This window comes from Phodopus roborovskii, unplaced genomic scaffold (assembly GCF_943737965.1).
Source record: "Phodopus roborovskii unplaced genomic scaffold, PHOROB, whole genome shotgun sequence".
Classification (NCBI taxonomy): Eukaryota; Metazoa; Chordata; class Mammalia; order Rodentia; family Cricetidae; genus Phodopus; species Phodopus roborovskii.
Genome location: NW_026125648.1, coordinates 2,747,759 through 2,768,532, shown reverse-complemented (window position 1 = coordinate 2,768,532; position 20,774 = coordinate 2,747,759). Strand labels below are relative to the sequence as shown.

Sequence of the window (20,774 nt, the reverse complement as noted above, 5' to 3'; positions counted from 1 at the left end):
AGACAGGTTCAGGGGGACAAAGAGGATCAAAAATAGAAGCGGAAGCAGGCCATTTAGAAACTCTTGTAAATAGTCTAGATAGCTTCAGTGAAGGAGGTGAGATGATAAGAACAAAGGTGTGGGGGAAAAAGCCCAGGCCTTGGCATGAGACTGGCTTCTTTCTGCTCTTGGTTTGTGTTTCTGGTTGATTTACTAATGACTCTCAGCCTCATTTTCCTAAATATGTGATGGGTCTAGTAATAATTCCATATTCACAGTCCTGAAAGAATTTCATGAATAATGTACATGAAGTGCTTAACATAGCACTCAGAACATAGTTAAATAAATAATCCAGAAACACTATGTACCTTTTTACTTTTGGTTTGAGTAATACTTTATTGGCCATTATTGAATAACTATTTTGTACTAGTCAAAATGCTCTGAACAAAAATACACAATTGTTGATGCTTTCCAGGAGAGGAGGGAATTGGTTAGAAATAAAGATATATTAATGAAAATGTGCTAGAGGCCCTCAGGATTTGAAGTAATAAACACTTCCTAGGCTTGGGTGTTAACATCCATGTTTAGGGAAAGTCGAAAAAGGAAACAATTGTGCTTTTTGCAAGGGTGGTCAGAGAGTATAATTTCATTTGTGGCCATGTTCAATTTGAACAACTGAGGGGTATCAGTTGAGGTTATCTAAGGAAATAATCTTACCTTATGTGGAAGTTGTAATCTTTCTTCTCTAAGGCATCCAATTATAAGATTTCAATACAGACATGTGTGAATATATGTTTAAGTACCTGAAAATTGTAAAATGAAAATATCACATATATATTTTTTTTTTTAAAAAATGTACCTAAAAAAACGTTTGAACCTATTTAAGTAACTGGGAGTGTCTGCCTTATAAAGAAAACCCTTCCCATTTACAGCCCCATTTACTGTAGGATGTTCCATCAAATAGCTGGTTAGTTCAGTGCATCAAACAGGTTTAATTTAGAAACATCTTTTGTGTATACATTTATTGTACTTAAGTGCTAGATATAATTGTACTCAGTATTTGGTGATTCCTGTCAGAAGTCTATGCACATATAACTAATCAATAACAATATTTGAACAAGTACCAGTGCATGATCAAAAATCTCAGGTCCTGATGAAGATGTCTAATGCTAGTGGGATGAACAAGACTACTCAAAATCAAAAGATGTCCTTCTTTCTCCTCTTAATAGAAGCAATGGTTTCAGTCATTGAGACTGTTTTCTATTTGTCCTTAGTGAGGGCTAACTTAGAATGTTAAGTTAGCAATATCTGTAGTCCAACTCTGAAATGCCTGTGGGATAATATGGATAATGTGACAAACTGATTTGTTCTGTCAATTAGGAGATTTCCTTTAGTCTCTGATCCACACTAAAATGAAGGTTACCAGATCTGAAGATTTCTGGCTGATCAACTTGCCAATTGTCATCTAGATATTGATTTGCATCAGATCATGGTTTGTAAACGTGCAAACACCCATGAGAGGTGAGCTTTGCAACAGGCCGGTGCTAGTTGAAAAGTATTTATTTAACAATAAAACCAAACTGAAGCCATCATTGATGGCAGTTGTTACTAAGTCTACAGTTGAAATTCTTCACTACTCAACTTGACAGATTTAAAGAGTCTTTGAAGGTGAGGGTTTGAGAAAGTGAAAGGGAAAACTACCATCTTTTGTCTTTAATGATTCTAGAAATAGGATCAAACAATTTTCCATGTGTGGTCATATGAAGTAATACAAGTTCTGAAGAAACAAATGTGTTACCCTGCACTGAAAACTGCATTTCCCCAAAACTGTCTGTCTTTTTTTTTCCCATGTAGATGCTTAGAATGGAATCATTTCAGGAAGGAGAGAACTGGTTTGAAATACAGCCTTGTTTTCCTTCCACTGGATGTAAAATAGGAACAGCCTTTATATCTTGCATTGACATGAAATAAGAGAACAATATTGGCGAATAGGGATTGAGAAATATTTGTAGGGCCTCCAACTCATTACAGTCTCAGAGAAGAGATGTCAGTGGAGAAATTAAGAGAGAATGATCCATGCCAATTGTGTGATCTGGAATAGTAATGTTAATCAGGAAACCAAGGCAGAGGTAGCTGCTTGCTTCTATTTATTAGTGATGAAAAAAAAAAAAAACCCTCAGGCAAGTGTCTCAAACAAGGTTTGAAGGAGAGTGGTGTGCAGAAAGGCTTCCTGATTAATTTCCAAGTAACTCTTATTGCTTAAGCATCCCTGGGGAGTCTATCAGGCCGAAAGTCTCCATTGGTTGCAATAGAATTATTCTACAATCAGTTTTCCTTTGGAAATGCTTAACGACTCTTACTTTGTGTTACTTGCAGGTGAAAGCCCAGCCTCTGCGGTTCTTAATGCCTCAGCAGGATTATTTTCACTAAAGATGGAAACACTGGAGTCTGAATTGACCTGTCCAATCTGCCTCGAGTTGTTTGAAGACCCCCTTCTGCTCCCTTGTGCTCATAGCCTGTGTTTCAGCTGTGCCCATCGCATCTTGGTCTCGAGCTGCAGCTCCGGTGAATCCATTGAACCCATTACTGCTTTTCAGTGTCCTACATGCAGGTATGTTATCTCGCTGAATCACCGGGGCCTGGATGGCCTCAAGAGGAATGTGACCCTGCAGAACATTATTGATCGCTTCCAGAAGGCTTCAGTCAGTGGGTCCAATTCTCCAAGTGAGAGCCGTCGGGAGAGGACTTACAGGCCAAGCTCCGCCATGTCTAGTGAGCGAATTGCTTGCCAATTCTGTGAGCAGGACCCTCCAAGAGATGCTGTGAAGACGTGTATCACCTGTGAGGTCTCCTACTGTGACCGTTGCCTTCGGGCCACACACCCCAACAAGAAACCTTTCACCAGCCATCGCCTGGTGGAACCAGTTTCGGATATGAATCTTCGAGGGATTACCTGCCTGGACCATGAGAATGAGAAAGTGAACATGTACTGTGTATCTGATGACCAATTGATCTGTGCCTTATGCAAACTGGTGGGTCGTCACCGAGACCATCAGGTCGCTTCCCTGAATGATCGATTTGAGAAGCTAAAGGTAAGCAGTATCCCCTCCCCCCACAGTTTTGATTTAATACCTAGTTAGCAATCCCTCAATAAACGGGGTCACTTTTTCTATAGGATAAGTAAGTCAACTTCAGGTTGTTTTCATGGGGAATAACCTATTCACTGCAAGCTTTCCCTGGAACTTATCTTTTGCATAAGCCTGCTTGCATTTATGTATTTCTGTGCAATTCTGGGAAAGTTAAGCCCATTGTCCACTTAACCAGGGTAACAGCAGTCTCTCTCCTCTGAGACACATCTAACATTACCTATCTTCTTTTCAGTATCTGACTACCTGTGTAGGTGTACTGCGATTATCATATGTGCTAATTTGCATACATTTGGGTGGGTCTCTGTGGAGATGTGGGTGGGTGGGTGGAAGTGTCTGAGTGTATATCTATGTAGATGAGAGATTTGGGAAGGACATTAGTACATGTGTTTGCAAGAGCTGGGGATGTGGCTTGGTAGAGCGCTTGCCTAGCAAGTGCCAAGTCCCTGGGTTCTATTTCCAGCTCTACAAAAACAACAAAAAATACCTAGTCAGCACAGCAAAGGAAATAACACTCTGCATTAGGCATTGTAAAATGCCATTGAGCTTAACTTAGAGCTGATACTTTAGACAATGTATCACCAAGTCGGGAGATGTGGTCAAACACCTGGACTAAAACTTGAAACTGAAGGCTATTAACCTAGTATTCCCGTTTGTAGCAGTGTTTGTTATTGTAGCCCCAGGCTCAAACATTCACTCTCAGTTTCCATCTTACAAGTTTCAAGTCTTTGACTTGTGTTCAGTGGGAGGTTTTGTGAAATTATGTTAAAGTAATATTTGTTTTCAAGTCTGAGCGCCTAGTTCTAAAAGTCCTCTTACCTGACTTTGATGTTCACAAATGTCAGATCTAGCAAACTGTTCTTTTATTATCGTTTTCCTGATATGTGGTATAATTTTTCTCAAGGAGGAAGCCACTTAACATAGATTCCAGGCAAAATAAAATGTTTAGTGCTAGCTTTGGCAGCACATATAGTAAAAGTGGAGTAATATAGATAAGACTGATTATCATGGCCCCGGGCGCAAGAATGATGTGAAGCATTCCATATGTTTCCATGATTGGAATATATGGTATGGAGAAGATTATTTTCAGTTTAAAAAAGGTTTAAATTTGGTAATGTCTAAGGACGTCCAGAGGACTAATCCTGTAGTGTACATTAGATATTGTTTTATAAAAATTAAATGTGTAACTCCCTACATTGCTGTATAACTTAAAACAATTATTATTTCTTCAATGGATATTATTATCATCACACATTTAATTATGTGTTAGTTATAAAAGAAAAGGAAATCTAACATATAAGATGTTCAAATGGATAGTAAGAACAGTACCCCCAATCAGAGCCTGTACACATTAGCCAAGCTAGAAGACAGTCCCAGATTACATTCATGGAGGGCAAGAAGGCAATGGACATTTTCCTTCTGTCATAATCTGATAAATTTGTTATTCAATTTTACATTAAAGTAAGTGTTTGTAAGGCTAACAACAGCATTTTTTTGTCTGTAATTTACTGCATATTGACTCTAAATATTGGTTTGTGTCTCTTTGGATAATTATTTGCTTCCAATGTGTAACCTCTTCTCAGGTTTTTGGTTAAGAGCAAGTGTATATCTAATATGTATAAAAGTCAATGTCAAACTTTGATTTCAGCTGGAAAAACGTTGATTCTTATAGGGCTGCAAAGGGGAATGCTATTGACTTAAATTCTTAGAGTCAACAAATTGTTAGGCCATGTTCCTGGTCTAGTCAAAGCCATATATTTTGAAATTTCATAAAGCAAGATTCTGTTACACAGTCGTTTGGTTAATGTTAGCAGAGCTGTTAAGCAATTGGGCTGGAACTGAAAACCAGTCTCCAGGCAGAGTCAAATACCTAGACCCCTCCAACACCCACCCCCACAGTTGTTGGCTATTACACTGTTGTTTCTGCCTCTGAAATGTGACTTAAAACTTAGCTCTATGCTTCCAACATTCCATAGGTCATGATACACAGTTAACACAATCAGGAAAAGGATATAATTACATAACGTTCAGCTTCACAATGGCAAAAGATGGGGCGGGCTGTGAGAAGAGTGGAGGATGTGGAGAGGATGGAGTGATCACTGCCAAATATTTTCAGGTGTTAGGATCATAATGAGGCATTGGCCTTGAAAAATATTCCAGACAGAAATACCAGCATCCATATGTACTGCTGAGATAACAAAGAGACTGAGTAGAGTCAGCCTGTATCTACAGAACACTGGCTACTTGAAAATAGCTGAATAACATGGGGTCGTTGATCAGACATTTGGCAACATACAGCTATAGTCCCTGTCTCCAGAATTGGAGAAACACAGTGTATTTTATAAAAAAGATGCCTTAGCCTGTGACTATTCAGTATTTTTGGGGGAACGAGTGGCTATATTTTTGATAGTTTTCCTTTAATTTTTAGGAAATGTGCAGAAAAGTCTGTTTATAAATTTAAGTGGAAACTATTTTTGCTCATTTTTGGATAGAGAGTGGAGACATCTGAATCATTCCCAAGTGTGTGGTTTGTTATGTCGTCTGGAACATCTTGGAAAGGAGAAGGAGGTTCTCTGTATGTGTATGTACGTGCACAAGTGTGTGTGTGTGTGTGTGTGTGTGTGCATGCGTGTGTGTGTGTGTGAGTTTGAGCATGTATGTGTGTAGAAGAGAGGGTCTGAGAGAAGAACGGAAGGTGGGAGAGAGGCAGAGAGAGGGAGAAATGGGGGCAGAGGGACTGGGGGTGGGGAGCTTGAAGAATTCACTCCATCCAGTGCCAAGTGGGAAAGGATATTATTTCTTCATATGAAACAGAGAAGTATGACTTTTAATGTCATATGTAATACTTTGTGTTAATTTAAAATTAGAAAACACTTATTATTATTCACTTGGTTCTTCCCTAAGGAGAATGGAGAAAGCCAGCTAGCTGGCAAAGGCTATGTGATAGATGACCTAAGCACATTCCCCTGGTCCTGAGAGAAATAGAAAGTTTTGTCAGAAAAGGGCAAGAATGGTAGTGTGTACCCCTCATATACACTAACTCACCACACACACACACACACACACACACACACACACACACACACACACACACAGTTGACTTATGGTCAATAACTGATGTTTATTTTTACTTTTGACTTTGGGGCTTCACTTTTGGCCTTTTTAACTACCTTTTATGTACAACATCCTTGACTAGGATTTCTGACCTGTAATGTTGTCAGCAAGAAAGCATGAAAACCAATATGGTATAGAAGAAAGGCCAAAGTAATCAGAAGATAGCTTGATGTTTTGAACATATACTCAAAATGGAGTTGAGGATTATATAATATTTGTGATCTTATTTGTTTAGTCTGCCTATAGGGTTGAGATTCAGGACACACAACCCTTAGAAGACTACCAGTGGTTTAATTAATTCAGACAATAGTCATGATCCTGGCAGTTACTCATACCTTATCTCATAATATATGCTATATTTTTATAAAACTGCTTCACATTTCAGAATTTCCATTTATAAGAGTTCCTCCCCTTATAAAAGGCCGATATTATTATATTATCTAATGTTATATATAGAGGCCAATTTCAGTGGCTCTCTCTTGCTGATAGACTTCAAGTTGATCTTCTAAAATCTGCTTTTTTATCATTTGCTCCTCACAACTCTCAAATTTTCCAGCTTCATCTACTCTGAGCCTCTTCACTGAACATCCAGCCCTTTTTTTTTTTTTCATTAGTTCTTCCCTTGGACTGCTTAGGAACTCCACTGGTTTTTTTAGAGCTTGAGCCAAAGCCACAAGTCTGCTGCATCTACAAGTCTACAGAGACATCTTAATTCCTTGAGGCTAGATACAAAGTCTTTGTTTCTTCAGGATCCTCCTTAGTGTCAATCCCACACATGAACATAATATCTCCTTAAGAAATCCAAATAAGTTATATATTCATAATGACAGTTTTTTTGCTTGTTTGTTCTATTTTGGGTTATGTTTTTAGACAAGGTTTTGTTATGTAACACGGGCTGACCTTGAATTCACAATCTTCCTGAATCTGATTCCTGGGTACTAGGATTTATAGGCAAGAGCCACCATGCCCAACATTATAATTATTTTGTAGGAAGTATACTAGTGCCCATAGCTTGATTTACTTCTCATGATAATGGCTACAAACCATTAGGTGTACCTTGGAAATCTGAAAATGCCTTCTGTGAACTACTGATAATTTTCAAGCCCAGAGCATGAACAAAAGTATGACATATCCTTAATTTTAAGTGCCTTTTCATTTTGATTACTGGATTTTCCAACTGCCTAACCCTGTGGTGACATCTGTATAAATCAGATGTGATTATTATAATTCTCTTTGAGAGTGATGTCTTCACATTTCCATGACCATAGCCTGCCAAAAATATAGCTGATGAAAACCAGGGGGAATAGAGAAATTTCCTGAAAGGGATAAACAAGCACATTTTCTTTTATTCATTTCATTTCCTCTAATTCATCACTACAAATAATTCTTCAATGAAGCCACATTTACATTTCAAGAGGCTTGTTGTTCAGTATATTACTTGGAATTAGAGTAAGTTTTTTCCATGGAAAAGTAATACACACACACACACACACACACACACACACACACACACACACAGAGAGAGAGAGTGTGTGTGTAAAGGTTCTCAGATAAAGAAAAGGGAGCTTTAAGTTTTGGAGAATGTTCAAAGGAAAGCTACAGTAAGAGTTAAAAGTTGGAAAAATAAGATATTCTAGAATTTCGTCACTTTGGTGACTATCCTTTTCCTACTCAGTCACTCTGCTGCCCTTTCACCATTTTTCCCAATCAATTGTCTGTTCATACACACTTGGCACCCACTTCTATTGGCTAAGACAGATACCCTACCAGTGAGCACTTGATTATACCTGAACCAATGTGAGCATGAATATAAACATGAGAAGATACATATCTTTATGAAAGCCTGGGTTGGGAAGAGGGTATATTTCCATAAATATGTATGCATCATCATTTGTAAGTGTGTACATTCTTGCATGAATTGGTGACTGAGAATGGCTCTATGGTATTGCATCATGTATCTGTAAATATGTGTCACTGTGTGTGATGATGAGAGAATGTCTGTGATATCTACTACTAAGTTGGGCAGGTGGGAATCATGAGGATAAGACAGACTTTCTGTAGACACCTTAGGTAGATTCTCAAAAGAATCTATCCCAAGGCTAGGGGTCACTAATAAATAAGCCAGACATCTATGCTCAATTGGGAAATCTTCAGTAGAGGCCAGAGTGGGTTAGCATAGATGATGGTAGATGAAAAAGTTGTTTCTATATCTTGCTCACTTGGGTCCAGAATCACAATAGCTAAATATAATAAGAAAACAACACTCAATACATTTTCTACTAAACTTAAAGAAAAAAGAAAAAAAGAGGGTTGGGATTTGTGCTCTCTGAGGTGTGGTGATGATTGTAATGGATGTGTGTGGATGGGAAGGCTGATATCTGTTAAGGGATTTTTTGGCTAACCCTGTCTTCAGGTTTTAACTCAAGACCATGAAGTCACTCTTGCTTGTAAAGATGGCTTCTCTGTTGTTTCTTAACTGTTCAAGACTTCTCCCACATCATACGTGTATATATAAATCCAAAACCATGTGTGGTGTTAAATGCCTACAATCTTAGTACTTGGGAGGTGGAGGAAAAAGGATCGGGGGTTCAAGGACATTCTTGGCTCATAGTGAGTTTGAGTACACCATAGACTACATGAGAATGTGTCTCAAAACACACACACACACACACACACACAGAGAGAGAGAGAGAGAGAGAGAGAGAGAGAGAGAGAGAGAGAGAGAGAGAGAGAGAGAGAGAGAGAGAGAACAAACACAGGCAAGGGCATGTTAGCACAAGCCTGTAATCTCAGCACTTGGGAGCAGTAGGTGGGAGGGTCACTGTTAAATTTGAGGTCTGCCTGATCTGTATAGTGAGTTTTGAACTATCCAGGACTACATAGCAAGAGTAAATCTCAAAAATAAGAAAACCGAACATGATTGTAAAACAGAACAAAAAAATAAAAAATCAGAGTAATTCCATAAATGGATTATGTGGGTGTCTGAATAAGTGTAATTTTAATTTCATCTCTACTAAAACTGCTTTCTGGGGCTCATCTGAATCCTTGTTTGCTTCCAAGATTTTATCGATTTCTCTGGCTCTGCACTCATGTAGTATTAACGGGGCCCTGTGCCAGAAGATATTTTCTGATGTCTCCCTGCTTTAAGAACAAGTTTAGCAAATAGGAACTCCAATTATTTGTGTTCTCATCTTTCTGTTTTGATTGTTTTGAGATTGTTTTGTCCTGTGACTTTTAGTCAACAGTGTCTGAGATAAATCACCACTTTGAGAGTACTTCAAAAGATGATGGATGATTCAGGTTACTATTAGGTTGATGAGAATCTTGTCTGCTCCTATTGGACACAGGAACTTATTACATAAACATAGAATATGTAAGGAGAAATTAAGGAAACAGGAAGTGTTGAAGTTAAAGGAATGATGTTTGAAGATGAAAATATGGTCTCTTAAGATCATGAACATTTGATATAACAAGAGCATACCTTTGGTCTTTGTTTCACCTGAAGATAGAAGAACCATTAGCAAACTGTAGCATCAGGGATTTGGGCTAGAGAACCCTTTCTTTACTTCAGGGACAATTAATGAACATTTTGGACATTGTGTTAGGAGCAGGCATTACAAGAAATAAGGCACAGTCTCTGCTATAGTGCGGCTTTGAGCTTAGTAGGGAAGATAGACACAGCAATTGAAAAACCCAATTCAGTTTGATTGGTAACATGATAGAAAATTGCACAGGATGCTCTGAAGGCCAGAGTCAGGGAAAAGATGTCATCAGGTTCAGAACTGAGAATTGGAGATGGATTTATGACCAAAGAAGGGTCAAACCTGGAAAGACTCCATGAGGAAAGGATTGCCAGGGCTTGATGAATGACTGCTGTGGCTTTAGGGTTAAAGACTGTCTGAGTTGGGGATGTTTTAAAAATGGAGACATGAAGATGGAAATAAAGAAGTTAGTAACAGGCAACTTGTAATTATGGTTTATTCAACATTCATTCATCAAACATTTGCTGACCACCTATTAGGTGCCAGGAATAAAAAAAAAAAAAAAAAAAAAAAAAAAAAACGGTGTTGATGCTGCTATGATAAACACACCTTAAGCTCAGAAAACTGGTGGGACAAGGACAGACAGTTAAGAACACGGTTATTGGGAAGTACAAGCATGAGACATTATGAGAGTCTTGGAGGAATAGTAGGTGAGACTTTGGACCTCCTTATTGGGGAGTGGGGTCAAAGTCAGGGAATGAGGATGTTCTGGTTAAGAGAACAGAGTGTGTTCAAACATCTGGCAGGTAAGACTTGAGAGGACAAAGATTCTAGAAGGAATTGAAATTCAAGTTTTACCAGTAGCTGAGAAATCATGGCTAGAGGAGTAGATTTAGTTGGCTTTAGAACGGAGGTACAGTCAGGCAAAAGCAAACTGAAAGGGGGTCAAGGGTTGATTTCCATAGTACACTTATGGTCAGAAGTTATATATGAAGGAAGAACGGATGAAAGAGAAAAGATTGTAGCCAAAAGATGAGGGACAGTGCAAATAGAACGGGATCCTGAAGCTTCTAGGAGAGTACAGTTGGCTTTTAGTCACTATGATGAGTGTTATCAAAATAAGTGCATGTTTAGATTTTTAAAAGAAGGTCTAAGTAAAATTTACTCATGTAAGCTATTTAATTCTCATATGCATCCAAGGAGGAATGGAAGCATGCAGAATGGTTTGAGCAACATTCCTGGTCATGACATAAGTGGTGGTGTGGATCTGTGCTCAATGTTTGTAGAGACATCGGAACAAAAGTGAGGGAGGTGGTAACAACATATTTCACCTGGCTTGAGAGTCTGGCTATTTTCCAACAAACTTGAGAATTGGCCTGTGGGATACACAACTAGTACATCATCTATATCTCATTGTAGGGCATAGCTTGCTTGTGTCTTACAACAGCAAATAAATGTTGGGGGAAAGAATAAACTGTGGCATAAGGGTGTGGGCTTCAGTTTGTCGACCAGATGGTGTGTTCTGTTGTTGAAAGGCCATATGTAATTGATATATAAAGTGACAGACTGAAGAAAAAGCAAAGTGTTCCTAAGACAAATACTTTGGGAGGGGATTGATGGGGAAGAAGAAGGTAGAACATGATCAGAAAACATTATTAAGATTATGGCTTCTGGTTCTTAGAAGAGCAGGTAATGTCCATATATGGATAGGATGCAAAAATGAAAAGGAAAAAAAAAGGATGTTGAAGAATGGGCATCATAGCACTGACTCAGATATTTGTTTTGCTTGTGTAGACAGATCCTCACTCTATTGGCAGGAACTTATGGATGATCTTCCTGCCTCAGCCTCTTGAATGCTGTGATTATGGATTATTTTGTCAATTGGCCTCCTCCCACCACACTGAGGTTTGAACACAGGGCCTTACATGTTAACAATTGCTGTACCTCTGAGTTATATCCCTAGACCTGGAATGATGATTTTTGTCTGGTCTTTGTTCCTCATCTACCCCATGTATTCTACTCCCTACACTGATCTTCTCTATTCCCACACTTCTGTTGTTTTCCACAACTGAATTACATGATGTGGGTATCCATGGATGTTGTCTTCATCGTTAAAAGCTTAACTTTGTGGTTGATTTTTTTCTCTTTCTCATTTCAACCTCCTGCCCCAAGGTTCAGTTCTCATACAAAACCCCAAAGTTCTAATGTTGCCCACGTTTAGCCAATATTCTCCGTCTGTCTTTTGGAAAGCTAGATCGAATACAGGACTTTGATGGCAATACTAGATGTCTTAATAGAACACAGAAACAGAAAATCTGGACCCCTTTCTAGGTCTTAAGACTGTATCAGGTCAGTGTGTATAAGTTCATGTATTTGTGATTACATATGCCTCCATGGAATGGAGCATGACAAGTAGAGAGTAGGGCTCTTTAATGAAGAGCTGTTTTTTTCCTTTTTGAAATGTATGACTAAATTTATTGAGAGATCCAATAAGAAGAAGAATGTTACCTTAAGTAACCCTGTGTCTAAGGTTGTGAGAATTAAAAAAAAAAAAAAAAAAAAAAAAAAAAAAAGCAGGGATTATTTAGGTGAGTCCGAGAGGGCATTTTGAAAGAAGAGTAGTTTGTGCCTGGCTTCCTGGGTAGAAAATCCCGTTCTTTAGGAAAGGGAAGTACAGCGCACAAAGAGGCCAAGTCTGTACAATACAAATGAAATAGAATTAGGGTGCAAATGGAATCAGTATAGACTGCCAACTTAGCTAACACAGGCCTCTTACAATCTCAATTATGGAAGGCAGCCAAATCTTCCCATCTTCTTGTGCTGTTTAGACACATGTTCAGTTTTGTGAGAGCTAGAAGGTAGTCATTAGAAGGTGAACAGGGCTCAGAGCTTCATAAGCTAAAATGGCTTCTCACCCTCACAAAAGGGAAATGCAGAAAAACTCAGAGGTAACCTCCAGCAGCAGGAAATGGGAACTTCATCCTGCTCTCTCTGCCAACCTCCTGTCCCTGTTTCCTCCCAGCAGATATCTCCATTCCAATCTCCCCTGCCACTCTGGCTCTCCTGCTGTCATGGTTCAACTGTTTTGAGAAAGTTACACTGACTGGGCCTGGACAGAGGGAACCTAGCCCAGTTATTAAATGGGATACATAGAGAGGAGCAAAACAAAGTGATTCTTTAAAACTTAATTACAATAACAAAGAGGCATGTTTATTTTGACATGAAAAGATTTTGTGTGAGTGCACACACAAACACACAAATCAACTTTGTTTACTCAGACATGGTATAGACAAGATAATTACATGGCCAAGTGGATCCAAGTCATTCAAACCTAGAGGGGCCCAGGAATTTGGTTCTAAAGGATTTGAGAGTGCTGATCTTGTTGGAAAGGGCGAGGAGATAACGCTGCTTCCCTTCGAATGTGTTCATTATTGAGGATCAATTCCAATTTGAAAGGAGGCTTTAATTCCTTACAAATGAATAGGAAGTAAGTAAATGTTCAGTGTTTCCCCCCAAATTACGTCTCAAATGTAAGAAAACAGTGGCAAAACGCCATCAACAGATGGTGTTTTCATTAGCCAAAGATTTATTTTTCAAAGCATTTTTCATATTAATGAAGCAAGGTTGAAATTAGAGTCATCTTGTCAGTTCTAGAACCGTGTTGTTCAAATGGACTGACATTCTGCAAATTGCTAGGGGGCCAGAGCAAACTAACCATTTGCCATAATTTTGTGATGGTAACTCAAGGCCTGTAATCTAACCAGACCCTAAATTATGTGTTCAGCCCTAATTTTTGTTTTCCATAGCTTTATACAAGCCATGACTCTCAGTTCAGGGCCATAAATGAGGAACGCACAGCAGGGATCTTAATCCTGCTCTGCAGTATGAATTATTTATGATATATCAATTTCAAGGCCAGTGTTACAACAGGTCTCATGTGCTTGTTAAAAAAAAAAACATTCATGCAGTGAAATCACATGTCTGAATGGAAACACACACATTGTGGTGGGAAACACAGAATTTTAAATCAGTTTTCTTTTCTGGGTTTATCAATGAATGGGCTATTTATCAAGTAGGTCAGTATAATGATGTTTGGAACATAGACTTTCCATTGATCTGGGGATGTGGACTACTCTTAGGGGAAATTTTTGACTCCATTGGTTCCATTAGTAATTTCCTCTCTTATTTACACGAGACCCTTTGAACAAGCTGAGATCTATTCTGTTCACTTTATGGTTTGAACTTTTGGCGAGGAGTCTAGGCTTGCAGCCTTCTGATGTACTCTAACCCTGTATGCTTTAGCATCTACTTCCAAATCCCCGCTAAAACTACTTTTACAAAGCTGAGTTTCTACCTCTGATTACCCAACCTAGCCCACTCCCCACTTTTGAAAATAAATTCTCACATTTCTCTTGGTCGTTGCATATTTGACAGTGATGAATCTTTTCCTGAAACATGTTCCTCGTGATTGTCCTCCGAGCTTAGCCCAGACCGGCATCTGCAACTGTCTTGAATATTGCAGTATCTTCACAAGCAAAGTCCCTGCGTTCCAGGCTTTCCTGTTTTGCTCTGTTCCCCATATTGCTGTGAGGTTAATATACTAAATGTAGCCATGATTATGTCATTTCCTTATTCAACAGCCCCTAGTAAGCCCCACAGTACTAAAACAAATAGGTACGAACCTATTTGCATAACCCTCAAAACAGGACTCTTTCCCCTCCCCAAGATGGGTTTTCATTATGTAGCATTGGTTGGCCTGGAACTTGCCCTATAGCTCTGACTAACCTGGAACACACTCACGTTTGCATGTCCTTGTTTCCCAAGTGCTTGGACTAACGATGTGTACAACCACACCCAGCAAAACAGGGCTTTGATCTCCGTTTTCATCCTGGTACCCTGTGTTCTAACCAAACTAAACTGTTTATTGATCCCTGAATATTAATAATATTTATTTTTACGGAGAAAAGGAGACTTACAATGTTGTTTAGTACATAGGAACTGAACAAAAGTTCAACCTCCTAAGCTCAAGTTGTTCCCCTGCCTCAGCTGTCTGAGTAGCTGCAGCTACAGGTGTGTGCCACCACTCCTGCCTGCTTTACTTTTAACTTTGCTCATCTTATTCCTTCCTCACGCCTGGAACACCCAGCTTTCCATCATCTCCGTTAAATTCCTGCTCATCTTTCAAGATCCATTACTGCACCCTGAGCAGAATAGATGCTTAATATGTTTTTGTTGTGGCAAATCTCTGAACTGTCGTTTCTTCTTTTTCTCTTTGACATCCATTTAGTTTAGTGATTATGCCTAATTCAGTGATTTCTGCCCCTACTCCCACTCCTTTCTCTTGAGAACACAGATTTAGATGGTAGCAGACTTAAAGAAAGCTGAGAGAGAGTCCTCAAGAAATGAATAAATCAAGCAGAGGCGGCACCGGTCACTCCATGGACTAAAGCTAAAGAAACCAAGAAAGATCTGTGTGCTAGTGACTTTTCTGTTGCTATGATAAAACACCAAGGTCAATGCCAACTTATAGAACAAAACCTTTTGGCTTACAGTTCCAGAGGGATAAGAGTGCATCATGGTGGGGGACCATGGTTGTAAGCAGCAGGCATGGCTACAGGAGTAGGAAGCTGAGTTATCTATCACTCCTTTATCTGCTAACAAGCACCACAGAGAGTGAACTGGAAATGGTGCAAGGCTATGGACTTTCAAAGCCCACTCCCAATAATACACATATTCCAGCAAGGCTGCACCTCCTCATAACCTCTCCAAACAGTGCCAAAATGTTCAAATATCCGAGTCTATGGAGAATAGTTCACATTTCAACCATCACAACCTGACATGAAGGGAACATTAAGCTGGTCTACAAAATTCCTTTGTTCACTCGTTCTCAATCAGATTAGCCAGCCTAGCTATACATATATCTATATGAATATATGCTTTGTGACACATTCATAAAAACAGTGCCAAGGTTATTAAGAAGTCACAGCTACTTCCTAGACAGGAAAGGATCCAAGAGCATGAGTCCCCTCTCTTTGTCTAAATTCCCTTACTCTTCAGTGCCCTTCCCATCCTCTCTTTCAATAGCATGAACTTTGAACAACTATAAATCATAACAACCATGGAGATAGCAATGTAACAATGAGTATGTTCCAGGGATAGAAAACTACCAGTATGAGGGTCAGGAAATTGGGGCAGATTTGGTGGAGTATTCATAAGAGAGTGGTATATATTGAGACTAGTTCTGGAGGGGAAGCAGACATCAAAGCTAAAATTTGGAGGTAGGGAAGAATGAACATCCATGATCAATATAGAGAGACATGGTGTTTTAGTTTTCACACAAAAATAGGAGAGAATAGCTTGTTCAACTGGAAATATGTTGGAGTTCTAGGTACTAGTACAACTAAATGTTATGTTCAAAATGTCTGCAAAGTGATTTTCATTTGAACCTAAAAGTGACTGTAAATAGTAGATATTTTCCAGATAGAATAAGGCTTTGTGTTTGAAACTCTGGCTCTATAAAAAGTAAAACTGTGAGATACAAAGTTTGACTTTGGTGGATGTCACATTCAAGGTACAATATACTTTTCATGAATAGGCCTACTGGTAAGTATATAATGTAGGTATATAATGCTATAATCAAAAATGCAAAACATACAGTATTGATTGGAAACTGGAGAAATGAGAAATCCAGGTTTCAGTCCTAGCTTTGCTGCATACACTACACTCTGCCATTCACTTCTTCCTCATTAAAATGCTAGCATATTCTTCTTTGTGAGATTGTTAGAGTAATGATACATAAAACATTGTCTGGTAAGAAGCACTCATTCAATAAATGATGGGGCCTGGGAAAGAATTCAGTTGGTAAACTGCTTGCTATGCAAGCATGAAGACTTGAGTTTGATCCCCAGAACCCATGTAGTAAAGCTGGCTATGGTGGTGTAAACTTGTAATCCCAGTGCTGGGGGGGGCAGAGACAGGCAGGTTTCTGGGGCTCACTGTTTAGCCACCCTGGCCTGATTGGTGAGCAACAGGCAAATGAGTGCCCTTTCTTAAAATGCAAGGTGGATCGCTCCTGATGAACAAAATTCAGAGTTGGATGGTAGTCTCCACAAGTGTGTACATACACATGTATGTGCACTTTCATACATGTGCACCATACAGTATGCACCTGCTATGCACATACACACATGCATGTTATAGTTTTCTTAGTCTGTTTATGAATAAAAGTTGATATTACACCTTAGTTCTCTTATGTTGCTGGACTTTCTTGGAGAGCAAAAGGAGATGACCATGAAATGTTTTGAAAAGTTAACGATAATATAAAATTATGAAACCTTTAGGTTGCCTTAATGTCCGCAAATTCCTGTACTAGTCTACAAAGTCATGAATGCCACCTCTCCCTCAATCAGGGAATATTTCCTATTCTTGGTCTGTAGCAGACTTGGCAAACTTATGAACTATGAATCTACTGAGCTGGTAGTATGGCTCAGTAGTGTAGCATTTGCTTAGCCTGTACGAGGCCCTCAGTTCTATATTCATTGAGGGGCGTATACCTACAATACTAGGAATTTGTGGGCTGAGGCAGGGGGATCACTGTAAGTGTGAAGTCAACAGCGGGAACGATCGTGGCATGAGCCTTAGAGATTGCCAGCCTTTATCTTAGAATAGCCCATTGAGTTAGAAGATTGCTACCTTTGATCCCAATCTACCTTCTCCCCCTCCCCAACTTCCTGACAGGTAGAGAAAGCCTGTCTTGCTGCCAGGTTTCTCTTGTCTCCCGTTCTTCATTCATTCCAGGTCCTTTGAGGTTCAGGCCTTCCTTGCTGCCCCGCTGGTCAGGGCAAACATGGGCTATAGAGTGAGGCTCTATGTCACTCTTGTGACACACCTCCCCCCCCAAAAAAAAAGTGGGAGAGAGCCGTCTTTTGCCTGAATTATTTCCATATTACCTTGGTTCTCACATTCATTGTTCATTGTTTTCCCCCCTTTCTCCTGTTTCTCGCTGGCTTCATACACTCTGCGATGGCAGAAAACTCTGGAGATGAACCTCACCAACCTGGTTAAACGCAACAGCGAACTAGAAAATCAAATGGCCAAACTAATACAGATCTGCCAGCAAGTTGAGGTATGTAACAGTAATATTTGCAATTTTTTTCTTTGAATGGTTTTTGGAGGGACTTCAATTTGGTCAGACTGTAGCTCAGCCATTTGGGGTGAAGGACTGAATTGTAATGTAGAGGCTCTCATGCCTTTATGAATTTTGTTCTAAGGTAGGTCACAGATATGGATGATTTTTAAAATTAGGTAATGGTGATGGTTTGTGGGGAACAACAGATGAACAGATGAACTTCTTTTCAAACAGTAGATGGTATGAGAATCATAAAGGAAGTGATCCTTCAATGATGAATCCTTAGGGTAGGGTGGTATTCATTCGAGGCAACATTCTTTCTGATCATCATTGCTTCCTCCCATCCTAGCTTATCTTCCCTTCATCCCATAGCCCTGGTCCTAACTATATTCTCACTCATCATCTTTTCACTTATTTTTAATTCCTTTACCTAGTCTTTTTGTAATCAACAAATAATGTCTATGGTTCAATTTTCTGAATTATGAACTGCTGTACAAGTATAAGGTTTAAAAATATTACCAATGTCGAATATTAAAAGAGCTTAGAAGAGCTGGGCATTGGTGGCACACACCTTTAATCCCAGCATTCGGGAGGCAGAGGTCAGCACCTGGTCTACAGAGTGAGTGCCAGGAGAGGCTCCAAAGCTACACAGAGAAACCCTATCTCAAAAAACCAACAAACAGACAAACAAAGGAGCTTAGAAGGGGAGTTCAGTGCTCCTTGGCAGGACAGAATAAAAGAAAGGTGTTATTCTTTCTTTTTTCTCTTAAAAGCATATACTAAACTCCACATATATCATTTTGTTTTGTGTGGGTTTATGTAATAACTGATAATAATACTTAAAATCTAAATACGGACCAATAAAATATAGGATGTCTCATAGGCAATGATTGGGTAATTTTTTTTCTAATTCTTTATAGAGTCTTACAATTCACTATTAATCTTAATCTTTCTTGTATAACAGATAAGTGAAAGAAAATCAAGTTTGTTTTGTTTTAAATGATGAAATAAATCATTTCATCATGATCCCAGTTCAGGGTTCCTCTTTAAGACAGAAGAATAATCTCTTAAGGTAATGAATCCTTGTGTATAAGTAATTACACATCCCCCAACTAATTGGTCTTAAAGTTTTTGGTTTCTTCTAGTGGAGGGAACATACTTAGATGATGAATATATGTTGGTAATATAATCCCTGCTGGGCACTGATCTGTACAGAGTACTTGGGGTCCTGGTTAAACTCACATGTGAAATGATAGAATGGGGTGCTGTGGGTGTAGGGAGAAAGCATAAATGATGAAAAGGAGCATTGCGGTGTTGGAAAATTAGATTCCTGACTTGCCTTTTGTATGAACTAACTGGTTACATGAGGATAAGTAGGTTAAGACCTCTCACCTGTAAAATATGAAGTAGGACTGACACTGTGCTTTTCACTGCCTTTTTCCAGATTGCACGAGTCAGGGCTCTGTCAATGGTTGCTGTCTTTATTTTGGTCTTTTCTTCTACTGTCTCATCTTTTCCAAGAAGTAAGAAACAAAGCAGAAAGTTATTATCTCTGAGTAGTCTCTAACCAATCAAAATCCCTCTTCGCTCTATTTTATCAAAGCTTTTGATTATGCCGTCAGGTTATATATAGTGTAAGGGATCTAGAGTGTCAAAGGGAAGAGAGTATTTTAAGCAGAAAATTGGATAAGGGATACCTCAGCTTAGAATTTACATGATTAGCGGGGGAGTAATAGATAATAGTGAATAAAATGTTGTTAGAAATGAAACTATCCTTGCATTCACTCTAATTAAAGGACTAGTAAGTATAGAGAAGGTAATCGTGAAAAGAGAAAAGCTTTGGTTTGTCCTATTGCTCTTACAAGTTAGAATCTCTCTAAAATCTCTTTTCCTGATAGCTGGGCAATTTATCATACTAGCCAGCCTCGCCTAAGCACAGCCTTCTTCCAACTTTTCACAGGCTATTCTGGGAACCAGTTCTTCTTAATATTTGTTCTGTTCCTTTGAAGTGGTAGCAGCAGGCCTCATAAAATAATCCATTGTTGTGTTTGTAGGGTAGAATGCCCTCTGGCCTTTGGATAACAGGTGATTTTTCTTTCTCTGGGTGCTGAGCAAGTGCTAGGCAAGTGTTATACCATGGAGCAATATCATAACCCAAGAAGTAATAGTTCAAATGTGGCTTTCTGAAGTTAGCATTCAGAAGTTAACCTGTGCCTTAAGGAAGTAGTGCTAGCAGTACCATGTGTAAGTAAGAGGGAATCCCATGGTGATCTAGTAAAGCATCTATTTAAATAGCACCCTTAGGGATGTTTGTTAAATCCCATTATGTGAGCTACTGTCTTCTCTGGCTACACAAAAGATCAGCTTTTTATGTATGGCATCATGCTAAGTAAAGGAGAAGAGCTTAGGCATGCTATCTCCATACAGAATGGCTTACACACTATAAAAATCCACTCTGATGTGGTTACACCTGTACAGGGGCTATAGATAATGGAATAAAAGCACTAACTAGGAACCACCAAAGAACAGTGAGACAATACAATAGTTTTGAACATGCTTTTGTAAGAGTTAATAATGTATAGTTTATTCTGTTTAGGGTTCTGTCCTGAATGAAGTTGGGAGGAGTGGTAAGGAAGTTACAGGGACTCTGACAGATTAAAATACATTGAATAAAATCCTCAAAGAATTCTTATTTTTAAGAGTCTATCCTGGACAGGGCCCCTCCAGAATGGTTTATGAAAGTCCATGGCTGTTCTTTATGACATCATCCCTTCTGAAAGCTTAGAGATATGCCCTTACCTTCCCCTTTAATAATAGGGTGCATTCAGACTACCTATTATACTCATTCAACACAGAGCCTGTATGTCCAAAAGGCTTCAGGACAAGCCCCAGGATTAGTATTGCAGTTAAAACAGGGACTTGAGA

At 39.0% G+C, this 20,774-nt stretch overlaps 1 protein-coding gene across 2 annotated transcripts in view; it reads left to right on the top strand.

The window, feature by feature from the left end:
- The window catches only part of Mid2 (midline 2), a 95,076-nt gene that overhangs the window by 12,089 nt on the left and 62,213 nt on the right, over positions 1-20,774 (top strand). For both annotated transcript variants that reach the window (XM_051178021.1, XM_051178020.1), the window contains exons 2-3: positions 2,356-3,071; positions 17,751-17,846. In XM_051178021.1, coding sequence (XP_051033978.1) covers positions 2,412-3,071; positions 17,751-17,846 — 756 coding nt within the window. In that variant the 5' untranslated portion in view covers positions 2,356-2,411. The remainder of the gene's footprint in view (positions 1-2,355; positions 3,072-17,750; positions 17,847-20,774) is intronic.